The 15861-nt window shown below is 34.3% G+C and overlaps 2 protein-coding genes across 2 annotated transcripts; both read left to right on the plus strand.

Annotated features, from left to right (window-relative positions):
* The first annotated feature begins 4963 nt into the window (after positions 1-4963).
* LOC139511005 (uncharacterized) lies at positions 4964-8548 on the plus strand. Its single transcript, XM_071297570.1, has one exon. The coding sequence runs from the start codon at positions 4964-4966 to the stop codon at positions 8546-8548; it is 3585 nt and encodes a 1194-aa protein (XP_071153671.1).
* A 1383-nt stretch (positions 8549-9931) lies between these two features.
* LOC139511006 (interaptin-like) lies at positions 9932-12908 on the plus strand. Its single transcript, XM_071297571.1, has 2 exons — positions 9932-11946; positions 12043-12908. The coding sequence occupies exon 1, from the start codon at positions 9932-9934 to the stop codon at positions 11861-11863; it is 1932 nt and encodes a 643-aa protein (XP_071153672.1). The 3' UTR covers positions 11864-11946; positions 12043-12908.
* The last annotated feature ends 2953 nt before the right edge of the window (positions 12909-15861 follow it).

Raw genomic sequence — 15861 nt, forward strand, 5'->3', positions numbered from 1 at the left:
GTCCTCTCTATTGTAGTGAATCTCAGAGGTGCTCCTACTCTCAGGAGAAATATATATACTTAGCCGGAAGTGAGATCGTGCAATTCGGGGCTTCCTGTTCTAACCCATGGTCTATGTCTGAGGTGTGTTACACAGCTCCTACAAGAAGTCTAGATATTATAGAAGCTACGATAATCTGACAGTTATTGTTGGTAAGTTATTAGCAAGCCCACACAAACACTTCACTGGTGTCAGATGTAAAAGTCATTGACACAGGTGGAAAATAGTCTTTTCAACGCGAAACGCGTCGTGTTGAAATTTTGATTTTCGCGGGTCAAATTTGTCAATTTTTTTTGATTTTTTTTTTTTCGTTGTGCATTGAAGGTGGTGGATGTGTTTTTATATCGTGCGACAATTTTTACCTTTTACAGAGTACCTAAACATCTTATTGGGCTGAAAGTGCAGGAATACGCATACAATACATATTTATCACTTACTTAAAAAGAAAATTGCAATTAATTGATCACATTTCCAATTTTTCCAACAAAAACAAATTTTACCTGACGCGCCAATCATTCAAAATGGCGGGCTTTTACAAAAGTTAATACTGCAGCCATGTGTGCCCTTAAAATTACTTAATAAGTAATAAGTTCATTCCATTTGCTTATATTACATATTATCCTATGCATATTTCCTTTAAAATTTTATTATTTTAAGTGCACTTGACCGATTTTACATTTTTTTTTTCCTCTGGCCACGTGCGTTTGATATATTTTTTTTTTTTTTTTTAATTATTTTTATATCCCCATAGTTATTATATTATTTGCCAATTGAATTAATTTGAATTAATTTTATTTCAGGAGTACATACAAATTCATATATTTTAAATACAGTCTCAAGTTCAGATAAATTAGTTTATTGTCTGTTCAAGTGGGATTTCTTGACTAAACACTTAACACCCTTGTATAGTTTTCCTTCATATTTATCATCTTATTTGCCAATTAAATTTCATTTCAGGAGTACATACATAATTATATATAATTTAAATATAGTCTTAAGTTCAGATAAATTAAATTATTGTCTGACCTAGTGTGATCTTCTCACTAAACATTTAACACCCTTGTATAACCTTTTCATCATATCTATTATCTACTAAAGACTAATATACTAGCAGTTATTATTCTTATATACATCTTATCCATTATTAAATAAAAATAAATATATATTTACTAAAACAAATAGACCTAAACTTTTTGCATTAATAAAGTTAATACATGACTCTGCTTCTTCACTAGTGCTTCCAACTGTCATTATTTATTAAGCTTTTAAAATTATAAGGAAAAGCAACTGTCTACTAGGGTATACGGAAGAACATTAGTACCTGGCAAATATTGTACTAAATTGAAACACAAATGACTGAGCATAAGCTAGAAAAATATCTCAAAAAAACTTTCAATCCGCCTATTGGTCCGTCTAGACTTGTACCAGTTGTGTTGTCCGACAGCAAAGCAAGATATTTACAAAGTGAATGTAAACTGTCTCCCGAGATAGATATCAAATGGTGGTTTAAGTCAGGTCAAACTTCAACAAGCGGTCTTGCTTGGCTAAAAGACAACTTAGCGTCTAAAATTGGACATCTCGATAATATTTCCCTGTACGTGTGGCTAGGTACATGCGACTTCACAGATTATAGTCGTTGTGATAAGATTATCACATTAAAACATAACCCTGAGGAAGCAGCATCACAACTTATAAACAATTTAAAAGAATTTGCAACCCTTCTAGCTGAATATCCTGGATGTAAAGTCACATTTCTAGAAATCCCTATATTTTCTATATACATTTGGAACCGTCTTCATGATCACCCTGATCCCAACAGATTTAAAGCAGACGACAATACATTAATCAAGCAAATTCTAGTTGTAAATGACCAGATTAGAGCCTTAAACAACGATCACTCGTCAAGATCTCCAAGCTTCTCAGCCGACATATATCATCCAATTTCCTGTAACTCGAAAAACACACACAGGCATGGTAGAGACTTGTACAATTTTAACTTATACCTTGATGGCATTCATCCAAAAAGTGCGTTAGCCAGAGTATGGCTTCGTAAATTAGCTCACAGAATTAAATTGGACTGTTGGTAAAAGAAAATAAAAAAAAAAAAAAATATTATTATAGATAATTTAGTTCTTTTAAATTTTAATATACAACAAATTTATATTCCACTTTTATTATAAAACTGTATAAGGCGATGGTGGGGCTTACCACAACGTCCTTACAGTAATCGCAATAAATATTTTGATGGACATATAATATTTATATTGAATATTGCAACTTTCTTACCATTTACATCATAAGTATTTAGAATTTTCATGATGAATATCCAACCGTATAAAGTTGATAACATACAGAAAACCAACTTGGTTAGTGTACATACACTTCCTCAAAATAGTTACAACAATAACTACACTCTCAATATAGAAAAATCACTGAAGAAAAAGCTTGAAAGTACTAAAAGATCTGTAATAGAGTATGTCTATACTGGCGGTGGCGTTACTATCAAAATGGACACCATATCTTTTGAACTGTTCATATATGCTCTGGAGCAATATTTTAACGATCCTTCTTTCAAGTTTCATGATTACCGCAAAACCATAGCAACAGACAAAGGAGGAAATAATGTTCAATATACCTACCATATTTTTGACAATCCAACTGATAGTTACACAATCAATGCATACCTAACAAAATGCAACTTACTAATCAATGGGAAAAATGTGGACAAATTGTTCTATAGAGATATTGAACACATACACAAGATCATGTCTAATACGCAAATCAATGGTGCAAATATAAACACTGACCTCCTGAATAAAAACCTAGCATCAAAATTAATTGAGGCACTAGATTGTCTTAAAAAATCAGCAACACCGAATCCTGGCTTACCTGAGAACAAATCTACAAAAAGTTCAAATGAGGAACGTTGTATTAAGTGCAATAGGAACTGCAAATCTAGGGCAGTATTGTGTCATAACAATCACTGGGTTCATTATAAATGTGACAAGTTGTCTGTAGAAGATATTTCCTCCATCGAAAAGAATGATAAAACATATCAATGTAAAAGTTGTGACAGTACAAAGGTAAATATACTTGACACACAGAGGGGCAATGGTGGGACTTACCACAACGTCCCTTCTGTGTTAAAGTACCACCAATCCCATATAACTTGTACTACTAGTCCTGAAACACATCTAAAAACATATGGAAATAGCATCCAGTCAGAAGTAAGACATATTACTAGTGCAAGAGCCATACTTATAGAGGAGAACCTTATACAATGCTCTGTATGTGATGAAGCCCTAAATGATACAGAAAATATCTGTCCAGAGTGCAATTTAGTATGTCATAACAGCTGTCTTGATACCAATACAAATTCCTGTTACACTTGTGCTGGCTTGTTAGATCAGAGGTCCAGTTCAAATACATTAGAAACAGTTTACAAACTCCATACCTCTACAAATTCTATCTTGGTACAGGACATTATTGATCAATCTCAAGATGGACATCCATTATCTACAAAATCTTCAAACCATTCGGATTGTCTCAACACACAGGTACCCAATCTCAATACTAAAGACTTATCAACATCCTTTTCAGATCTAGAAACTGTTGTTCAAACCACATGCAAATCTATTGAATCTAATAGCCATGTAGCTAAGAGTAATCACAACAACATTGAATTAGCATGTACCTACACGTCTGCAGTACCTAAAACTGCCAATCCTTCCATTCCGGATATTCCTATGCCTCACAATCATCATGTTACAAATTCAAAAGAAACAAGTAAAAAAGATCAGGGTAAAGAAATTTCGGCCAAAGACTTTAAACTTCTAGAGCAAAAGTTAAAGAAAAAAGAAGAACAATTAAAGATTAAAGAAGCTATATTAAATGACAAATCAAATGACAAGTCAAGTATTTTAGATAGACTATTCAAAGCAGAAAGTAGAAACCTAGAACTAGAACAATCTCTTAAAACCCTAAATCAATGTTTAGATAACTCTGTGAAGAATCAAGCCCACATGGATAGTAAGACAACTGACAACCATAAACAAAAACAGCCAGCTGAAGATCTCATCAGAGGTATACATGAAAGAGTAACCGAGTATGTCCTAAAAAAAGTTGATCGGGAACTTAGTCTTCTCCAATCCTTGGATACAGATAGTCCTCTACAAGAGAAATCTACACATGTCAATAGTGCTCCAACTAGCTCCGTCCAACACAACGTTGAATATGCAAATTATCGCAATAGTGCTCCAACTAGTTCCGTCCAACACAACATTGTCTATGCAAATCCACATTTTCCGAGCTACCCATACAACACTCACTATTCCAGAGATTACAATATTCCAGCCACTAATTATAATAGTACATCACATTATCAGTGGGGCAATGGTGGGACTTACCACAACGTCCCTACTGATAGTCGTGATCCGTGCTATCCACACTCTCACAACTGGAATAATTATCAGGACAATATCCACAAGAGTTACTACCCGGAAACAAGTACTCCAGATTATTATACCCAAGGTAACTGGTGGGGCAATGGTGGGACTTACCACAACGTCCCCCCAGAAACCTTTCATCATTCTCATAATCGGCATTCTGCAGAAAATCATGTTTGTTTTTCTAATTTAATCTCACTTACTCCGACTCAACTTTCTGCTAATTCTGCTAGTAATACAGAGGCAAATTGTAGAGAAAAAACATCTACTGCAAGATTTCATAATTCTTCGTCTTCCTCTATAACGAACACTCCAGAAGAGAAAGATAAAACTTCTCCAATACTTCACGGTTCAAGAATAGGTCAACCTCTATATTATTCACAAGACAAATCGGAGCAGGATTTTTTATACAAGGAACTGTTCCAATTCGAAAGGCACAAAATGTTGTCATAAACATCGACACGTTACTTACTGAACAAATGAATACAAGCAGTGATGGAATTATTGAATACGATGTTTTAGATTTTAAAAATGACTGTATAAATGTACATTGTGTAAATAAAGATAAAGATGTACGTAGCAACTCTACTCTGAGAATTTTAGATTTTAACTGCAAAAACATATTGACATGTGGTCCACTATTTAAAGAGTTGGAAAGCAAAATTGATATATTTCTTCTCCAAGAACACTGGCTATATGACTGCCAACTAAATCTATTACAAGAACTACATAGTGATTTTACTGGAACGGGTAAAGCAGTTGATTCTAATGATCCTATTCAACCTCTTCATATGCCTCGTGGCTATGGAGGTGTAGCTATATTGTGGAAAAAGAATCTTGACAAACTTGTTACAACTTTACCAATTGGAAATGAGAGAATACAGTGTATTGAGTTGTCTGGAAATCAGAAACTTTTATTTATTTCTATTTATCTTCCTTGCAAATCGTCAGATAACCATCTAAATGAACTTTATGAATGTATTGACCAATTACATGAGATCATGGAGGTTTATAAAACCACTCACCAGATAATTATTGGTGGAGATTTTAATGAAAATATTTTTAAAGAAAATAACTCTAATAGAAAAAATTATATACTTGATTTCATGTCAGACCATAACTTGTCTACTACAGAAGTTGGAATTACCTATACACATACCAGTGGCATATCATCTTCTGCAATTGATTATATACTTTACCAAGAGAAATTTAAAGATTTCATAATAAATATTGAAAAACCTGACATTATTTCAAACGTCTCGGATCATCTTCCAATTCTACTACAACTCAAATATAAATTTCCCTGCATTAATTCCGTAAGTCAAACACAGGTGACTACCCACCATAAGGTCAAATGGAACAATATAGATAGAGATAGATATAAAATTCTAGTTGAAGAAGGCATAGCTCTATTAAAAGTCGATCCAATGAACCCTAATGAACTGGATCAAGCTTTTCAGACTCTCAACCATACTCTTACTAAAGCTACTTTGGCTGTTGCTCCCAAAAAGAAAAAAAAGATACGGAAGAAGAAATTACAAATTATGACTGAAAATATTTCTCAAGCAATATCAGAGAAAAAAATAGCATTCTTTCAGTGGAAACAAAATGGTCGTCCACCTGACCCCAACCATCCTCTTACTATTCAGAAGAAAATCACAACTTCCTCTCTTCGTAAACAATGCAGAATAGAAACTGCACTACAGAGAATACAAGAACGGCAGAAAATCATTGATGCAGGGTATAACGATCCGGCACTTTTCTACAGCCTTATAAAAAAACAAAGAGGTAGACTTTCACGCTTTATTGAGGAACTAACTGTTGATGAAGAAATTTTCCAATCTCCCGAAAATGTAATGAAGGGCTGGAATAAACATTTTGGTGACCTAGCAAAAAAGTCCAACAATAACTCTTTTGACACTAATTATCTAAATTCAATTGAAAAAGAAGCTACCCATATTATTAACAAATGTAAAGATACATATATTCATCAGGAAATTTCTACTGAAGAGATAAAAAGAGCTGTCTCAAAACTCAATACAAACAAAGCTGAGGATTTTTATGGTTTAACAGCTGAACATTTTATCCATGGAAGCGAATCTTTATTACAACATTTACAACATCTGTTGAATATCTGCTTTAAATTCTGCTACATACCGGATTTACTGAAAATCGGAACTTTATTTCCTGTGTTCAAAAATAAAGGGGATGTAAAAAATGCCAAAAATTATAGAGGAATTACTATAACTCCAACATACTCAAAAATTATAGAAAAAATATTGAAAGAAAGAGAAAATCCAAAAATTATAATTTCACAAAACCCTCTTCAAAAAGGATTCACTGAGGGCACGTCTCCACTGATTTGTGAACTTTTTATAGAAGAATTTGAAAGGGAAAGCAAAGACCTTAAACTTCCAGTCTACATAGCCTTATTAGATGGCAAGTCAGCTTTCGATGTTGTGGTACATGCTAATTTGATCCGTCGTATGTTCCAGATAGACTTCACGGAACAATCCATACTATTACTAAATAATCTATATGTAAATGCATCTTCTCTTATCAAATGGAATAATATAATGTCAAAAGAGATGTTCACTATTGATCAAGGGGTCCGTCAAGGAGGTGCATTCAGCGCTGACTTATATAAAATCTACATTAATCCTCTGCTTAACATTTTAAGTACATCAGGTCTTGGTGGAAGAGTAGGGAACATAAATTGTTGTGCTCCTACATGTGCTGACGATGTAGCACTTGTCTCCAACAACCCTCTAGAATTACAAACCATGATTAACATTGCTTTGGATTTTAGCAAAAGAGAAGGGTATTTATTACAGCCTACAAAAAGCGTTATTATTCCAGTAAAAACATGCCGCAAATTTTATGAAATTGAAGATGGATTTTGGAAATTAAATGGAAAAAACATGCCAATTGTTTCGAACGCCTCACACATAGGAATTCAAAAATCTGACAAAAATTCTGCTGAATCGACAGTAAATGAAAATATAAAGAAAGCACGTAGAGCAATGTACAGTTTAATGGGTACAGGCCTCCATGGAGAGAATGGTCTAGATAGTAAAACTTCAATAGCATTGATAAGAACATATATTCTGCCAATATTAACTTATGGTTTGGAAATTTTATTACCTAAAGGAAAAATACTAAATAATATATCTATTCAATATAAAAAATGGATCAAACAAATTCTGTCTTTAAATTCTAACGTAGCAGATTCTGCAGTTTATACTTTATCTGGTTTACTCCCTATAGAAGCTGAAATCCACGTCAAAGCTATCAATCTTTTTGGAAACATATCTAGAGCGAATTGTGATTCAATTGAATGGCGGATAGCCGAAAGACAGTTACAGATAAAATCTCATAATAGTTGCAGCTGGTTTATTGAAGTCAAGGAATTATGTTTAAAATATGAAATTAATGACTTATATGCTTATTTAACCAATCCGTTATCAAAATTCCAATGGAAAAAGCTAGTTAAATCCAAAATTCATGACTATTGGACATCTAAAATTACTGATGAGTCAAAAGGTTACTCAACTCTTAAATTTATGGACCATAAATATAATATTGGATCTGTACATCCTTTAGCTATATCAGTTAATGCAAATCTAAAGGACATCAGAAAAATTCCTGTACGTCTTAAAATTTCAACTGGGAACTATATCCTACAAACCCACAAGGCATCATTTTCAAAGAATAACTTTATAAGTCCAACTTGTAAACTCTGTGGTAAAGCGGATGAAACGGTGGAACATTTTATTCTATTGTGTGAAAAGTTAGAAGAGACAAGAATACCACTTTTGTCAAAGATCTTAGATAATGGAAGCCTGATCCTAGCCAAAGTTGCAACTTCGTTTCCAATCGATCTTATCCAACTAATCATCAATCCGTTCTGTTATGTAGACATTAATGCAAACAGAGCTGTTTTTGAGGAAACCAGTAATATTTTGGAACCCCTGTGTAGACAGTTGCTTTATAATATGCATAACAAACGCTATGCTTTATTAGCTAATATAGATAAGCAAGGCAGTAGAAAATCTAACTTCTAATTGCTTAATAGTGTAGTTTAGTAAGATTGGCCTTGCAAGTACATATCGGGCACACATGGTCCCAGAATGAGTTGTTTTTGTATTCAAAGAACATTTTAGTTTTATTTCTATCAAAGTTTTTTCTAATGTTTTATTTTGTGTATGTAACATAAATTCTTGAGGTGGCGGAAAATTTTAATATATGAAGTGATGCGCGTTGTATTGTGTTATATTGCGTATTGACATTTTCCTCTGTGTGAATGGAGGTGTGCCTTGATTGGCAGAATTACGATTACAGATTACAGATTACAGATTGAACCGTGTTATCCCTGTGAATTAAACATTCACGCATTATTTCCACACCATTACCAATAAAACTTTGAACCATTGAATTGAATATACTCACTTCACTTGAATAAAGGTGAAAACAAACAAAATATAAACCGTATGAACTGAATTTCAGTTTGTACACGAAAAGGGAGACAATTATAAAAACAAAACCAGTTGTTACACGAAAAGGGAGACAATTATCAAAACAAAAACAAAAACCAGTTGTTACACGAAAAGGGAGACAATTATAAAAACAAAACATCAAAAGATTGAAATTCTTTTGGCAAATTTTTATTTAATCTGAGTCAGTAGTACTGGCCAATTATCAAAATTCAAAAATATGATTATTGAGACAGTAGTGCTGTCCTAATGTACGTTATTTGTTTAATTTAAACTAATAAAAGTATTAGAAATAGACATAATTGAGCAATTGGCAGATACTATTACAGTGTGTATATTTTTCTTTGGGGTATATAATAAAAGTATACCGCATTATATATTCAGTTTGTGTGATATACATGTTAGTAATTGAATATATATAAATTATTATTACAAAGCAAGAAAGATATTGGTTTGATGCTATAGATATTCAGAATAGTTATATTAGTCTAATTGTTGTACATTGAAATAAAGACTTACTATTTTTTCTACACATATAATTGAAATAAAGATTTATTATTTTTTTTTCTACACATATACTTGGTTATTATATTTATATTTGCTGTGTTTTTTGGTGTTATTTTTGTTGTAATTTTTTCAAACTATAGATATATATATATATATATTTATGGATAATCATATTGATTAAAGTAATTTTTTTTTATGATTGAGCATACTTGAGATAAAACATTAGAATATAAACTGAAATCTAGAAAAATAAATAAATAAATTTACATGATCGTGTCAGCAGTGCTGGCCGTGTTAAAATTAATTTAGAGGTATTGAGTGAGTCAGCGGTGCTGGCCGTATTTAAAACGTATCATTGAGTGAGTCAGCTGTGCTGGCCGTATTTAAAACGTATCTTAAAATTTATTTGATATAGAAGTAATTATTGTGTATTAAATAAAAGTGAAGATGTCGACAATTAACATCAATACTGCGACAAAAGAAGAGTTAATGGGAATTAGAGACATAGGGGAGGCCAGAGCCAATTTAATTATAAAAGCAAGAAAAATTAAAGGCACCTTGACATTAGAAGATCTAAAGATGATAGAAGGTGTACCAAACACGATTTGGGACCCATTGATAAGGAATGGCACAGTTGAAGTTAGTCCAGAGGAAGAAACTCCAGAAAAGCAACCAACAGCACAAAGTGACACTTCTGCATTAATAGAACAGTATAAGACAAAGCTGTTAATTGCAGAACAAGACAAAGTTCATTCAAAAAGGGAATATACGAAAGAACTTGAAGATTTAAAAGTAACTTTTGAGAAGCAACTATGGCGTAAGTCAGCAGAGATAGAGGAATGCCTTGCTGAACTCCAACAAACAAAAGATAATTTTCAAAGAGAAGTGGAGAAGGATCAACTGGAAAGGGAAAAAAGTCAAAAAGAGTTGAGTTTTGAAAATACACAAATTAAACAGGAAATGAGTGAGTTACAACATCAGTATGAGAGTACTATGGCAGAAAAAGAAGGTGGTTTTTCAGAACAAATGGAGAGCATGCAACGGGAACGTCAAACATTAATGGATAAAGTCATGGAACAGGCTCAAGAGATGGATAAAGAAAGAGAAAGGAGCAAGGAGCAATATAAGCAGATGAAACAAAGGGATGCAGAATATGGCAGGAAATTAACTGCATTAGAAGAGCAATTACAGCATTTTAAAACATCACGACTTATTTCTGAAAAGCTAGCTCCAGGAGATATATTTAGGGGTAAAGTAACTGAGATGTCAGCTAGTTCCTGGTATAGTGATTCTGCAAAGCTTAAATCCAGACAAACATTTAGCCCAGATAAACTTGGAGACTCAAAAGAAGAGGTTAATAACAATGGGAAAACTCCAACATCAGGGAAGGGAAAAGATGACTCGAGTTGTAAGGATGTTAAATCCAATCAACGTTCTGGACCAACACCACCAAAGCTAGCCATTTTTGATGGGAAATCAGAATGGAAGCCGTATTTCATGCAATTTAACCATATAGCCAGGAAGTATGAATGGTCTAATGAACAAAAATTAGATCGTCTAATTGAATGCCTCAGAGATAAGGCTCTGAAATTTGTGAGTACTCGCCAAGAGACCGTTCAAAAGGACTATGACGTGTTAGTTCAAAAGTTGAGTCAAAGATTTGGGAATAAAGATTTACCTCACACCATTAGGCGTCAATTGCAAGAGGTAAGGCAGTTTGTGGATGAGTCGATAGAGGAGTTTGCCGAAAGGATACAGGAACTAGCAACAGATGGTTATCTAAATACACCAGAGAATGTAGTTGATACTATAGCCGTTGACGCTTTTTTGAAGGGGTGTACGGACAAAAAAGCAGCGCTATTTGCCATGGAGAAAGACCCAAATACAATGGACCAAGCGTTACAATATGTTAAGAGCTCCATTCACAACCAAAAGATTTTATTAGGGTATAGAAAGCCAGAGGTAAAAAGGGTTCAGTTTTATGATGACTCAGATGAAGAAAGTACAGAATGTTTAGTACGTCAAGTCAAAACGGCAAATAATTCTAGTATGCAAGACTTACAGAAAAAGTATGAGACTATGGAAACAAGAATGGCAACTACAGAACAACATATCTGGACCATTAAATCAGACATCAAGAAGATTATCAACTCAATCAGTCCCAAAACCACTGCTGATCGCCAAAGGTCGCCTTCACCAAGAGGACGAAGTCCAACCAGAGATATACGGGATATACAATGCTATACGTGTAGGGAAATGGGCCATTACAGTTCACAGTGTCCAAAGAAAAGTTGGTCGCCAATGAGACGCAACAGATCACCATCTCCAAATAATAATCTTAGAGAGGGGACTTTAAACGAGCAAGGACTGAAGATGTAGGTCGCTCATCAGTCCAAAAACCTCAAATAGGCCAATTATCTCCCTTTAGAGAATTGAAACCAGAGGTATTCGGGAAAAAACAGGTTACAATTAGTGACAGCAGTGCTGTTCATTGTAACTTGACAGACTTTAATAGTGGCCTTAGAGAATTAAAACCAGAGGTATTGGAAAAAAAACAGGTTACAATTAGTGACAGCAGTGCTGTTCATTGTAACTTGACAGACTTCAATAGTGGCCAAAAGGAAGATACAAAGAATGGTATTGATAATCCTCAATTACGTGAGGTTCAACTGTATCCAAGTGATCGAAATCCAGAATCCAATACTCTTGTGTTAGGTATTTCAATTAATGAGGTAACTGTAAACGCAGTAATTGATACAGCTGCCCAGGTCACACTTATGAGTGAAGAATTTGCAAAGAAACTTAAGCCTCCGGTAATTTTTAAAGGCTCGCTAATGTTGAAAGGTGCTGGAAAAGACAATAGCATTACAGCAAGGTACACAGAATGTGTTACAGTTAAGGTAGGGAAGACTGATACCAAGTGGAAAATTATAGTAGCTAAAATCAATGATCAAGTGATACTAGGATTAGACTTTCTTAAACATCTTGATGCCGTGATAGATTTGACTGACTTGTCAATAACAATTAGAGGTGAAAAACATTTTATTAATGAAGTTAAATCAGAAAACAGTAGTTTTAAAATTTGCCGCATAACGTTGGAAGAGACTCTTATTGTTCCACCTAATTCAACTGTCAGACTACCAGTAAGATTGGCAGAGGAATTTAAAAATGAAGTGGCTATTCAACCAAGTAAGTCTTTGAATGGGCTGATTATGCCAAATATTTTGACCAAAGCTGATTCAAGAGTACCTATTATCCTAAACAATTTGACAGATAAGTCCATAAGTCTGAAGAAAAATCGCTTCATTGGTACAGCAATGGAAATTTGTGGGGTGATAGATGAGGAAAGGTGTGATTATGAGGACAGAGCATCAGTAAGGTCAGTTAACACAGTGGAGAGGGAACTTAGAGACTTAAGAAATGAATGGGATGAAATGTATTCCAATTTTCCTATACAATTAAAACCTTTATTAGATTCGTCAAAGGAAAATTTAGATTTAAGCGAAAATCTGAGATTGGCGTCACTATTGCTGGACTTTAAAGATACCTTCTCAAAACATGATCTCGACATTGGACATTATACCAAGGTTAAGCATAGGATCGACACTGGAAACTCAGCTCCTGTAAGAGAAAGAATGAGACGAACACCACTAGGGTTAGAAGAAGAAGAAGAAAAGCATCTCAAAGATTTATTAAATAGAGGAGTCATACAGCCATCATCATCAGAATGGAGTGCAGCCCCAGTACTAGTTCGCAAGAAGGATGGGAAGATCAGGTACTGTATTGATTACAGGAAATTAAACTCTATTACTCGAAAAGACGCATTTCCGATTCCAAGAATAGAGACCTGTATCGACACTTTGAGAGGTAGTAAATTTATGTCCTGTCTAGACATGGCATCAGGATATTATCAGGCTGAGATACACGAGGACGATAGACACAAGACAGCATTCATAACTAAATATGGACTTTTCGAACACATAAGACTCAGTTTTGGATTATGTAACAGTCCTGCATTCTTTCAGCGGATGATAGAGTTAATTTTGACAGGTTTGACATGGAAAATATGTCTAGCATACATTGATGATGTTATTGTTCTGGGTGAAGATTTTGAAGATCTTCTTGTAAATTTAAGAACTGTACTAGAAAGATTCAGGGAAAATAATTTGAAATTAAAGCCACAAAAATGCAAATTTTTCCAAAAAGAAGTTATTTTCTTGGGTAAACTGGTAAATGAGAAAGGAATAGCTGTTAATCCCTCTAGTAGAGAAGTTATATTGAATTGGCCGGTTCCTCTGACGAAGAAAGCTGTTGAATCTTTCCTTGGGTTTACCAACTATCATAGGGAGCATATTAAAAGATTTGCCACCCTTGCTGAGCCTTTGTATGCTCTGACAAAGAAGAAAGTAATTTTTCAATGGGAAAAGCAACACCAGATAGCTTTTGAATCATTACAACAGGCACTTGTCAACTCAGTTACATTAGCATATCCAGATCCAAAGGAAAAGTTCATTCTAGATACCGATGCCTCCCACACCACCATTGGAGCAGAATTATTACAAGTAATTGGTGGAAAAGAGTATGTAATATGTTATGCAAGTAGGGTATTGGCACCAGCCCAAAGGAAATATTGTACCACTAGGAAAGAACTGTTAGCGATTGTAGTATTTACCAGACAATTCAGGAATTATTTATTAGGCCAACAATTCATCATAAGGACAGATCATAACAGTTTGACATGGCTACTAAGGTTTAAAATGATCGAAGGACAACTAGCCAGATGGTTAGAGGAATTGTCTCAATATGACATGGTAATACAACATAGAGCAGGGAAACTACACACCAATGCAGATGGACTATCAAGGAGACCAGATGATTTAGATTCTTGTAATTGTTATTATGCTGGTGCAGATATAAAATTGCTACCTTGCGGTGGTTGCTCATATTGTACTCGAGCACAAAAAGTCTGGAGTTCGTTTGAAGATGATGTCGATTATGTAGTTCCATTGTCTGTAAGGAGTGTTTCAGAGCAAGAAGAAGATTTGGACGAAACCAATTTAGATAGTTTAGTGAATTGTAATTGGATAAGCGAGTCTGAAATTACCAATATGGGAGCTGAACAAAGGAAAGATCAGGAACTTAACAGATTGATAGTATGGTTAGAGGATAAAAAAGAACCAGAGGAGCATGAATTATATTTATGTAGCCCTTCTATTAAACATTTATGGAATTGTAAACATCAATTAGTACTTAAGGATGGTATACTATGCTATAAATGGTTAGATCCAGTTCATTCAAGATTGTTATTAGTTGTTCCAAGATCTTTAAGACACAAAATCTTAGAGAATTGTCATGATGCTAAACTATCAGGGCATTTTGGACAGGCAAAAACTATTGAAAGATTAAAACAGAATTACATTTGGTATGGGTTAAGGGAAGACGCGAGAAATTATGTGAAGTCTTGCCATACTTGTAATGTCAACAAAAAAGCCAACGTCAAACCAAAGGGGCCTCTAGGTCAATTTCACGCAGGAATTCCTATGGAAAAATTGCACATGGACATTCTAGGACCACTACACGAGAGTTCTTCTGCTAACAAATATGTATTAGTGTTAGTAGATCAATTCACAAAATGGATGGAAATGTTTCCATTACCTAATCAAAACACAATTACTGTGGCTAAACCATTACTAGACGGTTTCATTTCAAGATTGGGATGTCCAGTCCAAATTCACACCGATCAAGGGAAAAATTTTGACGGTCATTTGTTTCATGATATTTGCAGACTGTTACAAATCGTCAAAACTAGGACCACTCCATATAGACCATGTTCTAACGGACAAGTTGAGCGATTTAATCGAACCATTTTACAAGCCATCAGATGTTATTTGAAGGGAAAACAGAAAGATTGGGACCTTCATTTACAAACCATTTCTGGTGCTATACGATCAACTGTGAATAGACAGACAGGGTTTACACCTAACATGATGATGTTAGGTCGGGAAGTACTACATCCAATCAATTTACTAACAGGAACTTGTTCTGTCAATTTTGAAGCTAAGGAAACCGTTCATCATGTAATTGACCTAAAAAATACTCTCCAGGAAGCTCATAAGTTTGCGCGCGAAAAATTACAGGCAGCTCAGCTTCGTCAGAAAAGAACTTACGATATAAAATTGTATCATAAAACTTACGAAGTAGGTGATATTGTTTTCAAGTTGGATTCAACATCAAAAGTAGGTCAGAGCAAGAAACTCAGGGCTCCCTGGCAGGGACCCTATGTAGTAACCAGAGTATTGTCCCCTGTGTTGTATGAAATTACAGGTAGAAAGAAAGAGATGGTAATACATCATGATAGGATAAAACAATGTGACGAC

Source organism: Mytilus edulis, chromosome 2 (genome assembly GCF_963676685.1).
Source record: "Mytilus edulis chromosome 2, xbMytEdul2.2, whole genome shotgun sequence".
NCBI lineage: Eukaryota > Metazoa > Mollusca > Bivalvia > Mytilida > Mytilidae > Mytilus > Mytilus edulis.

Bases quoted from the DNA above. Each gene is read 5' to 3' on its own strand.
- LOC139511005 (XM_071297570.1), top strand. From the start codon at position 4,964: ATGAATACAAGCAGTGATGGAATTATTGAATACGATGTTTTAGATTTT.
- LOC139511006 (XM_071297571.1), top strand. From the start codon at position 9,932: ATGTCGACAATTAACATCAATACTGCGACAAAAGAAGAGTTAATGGGA.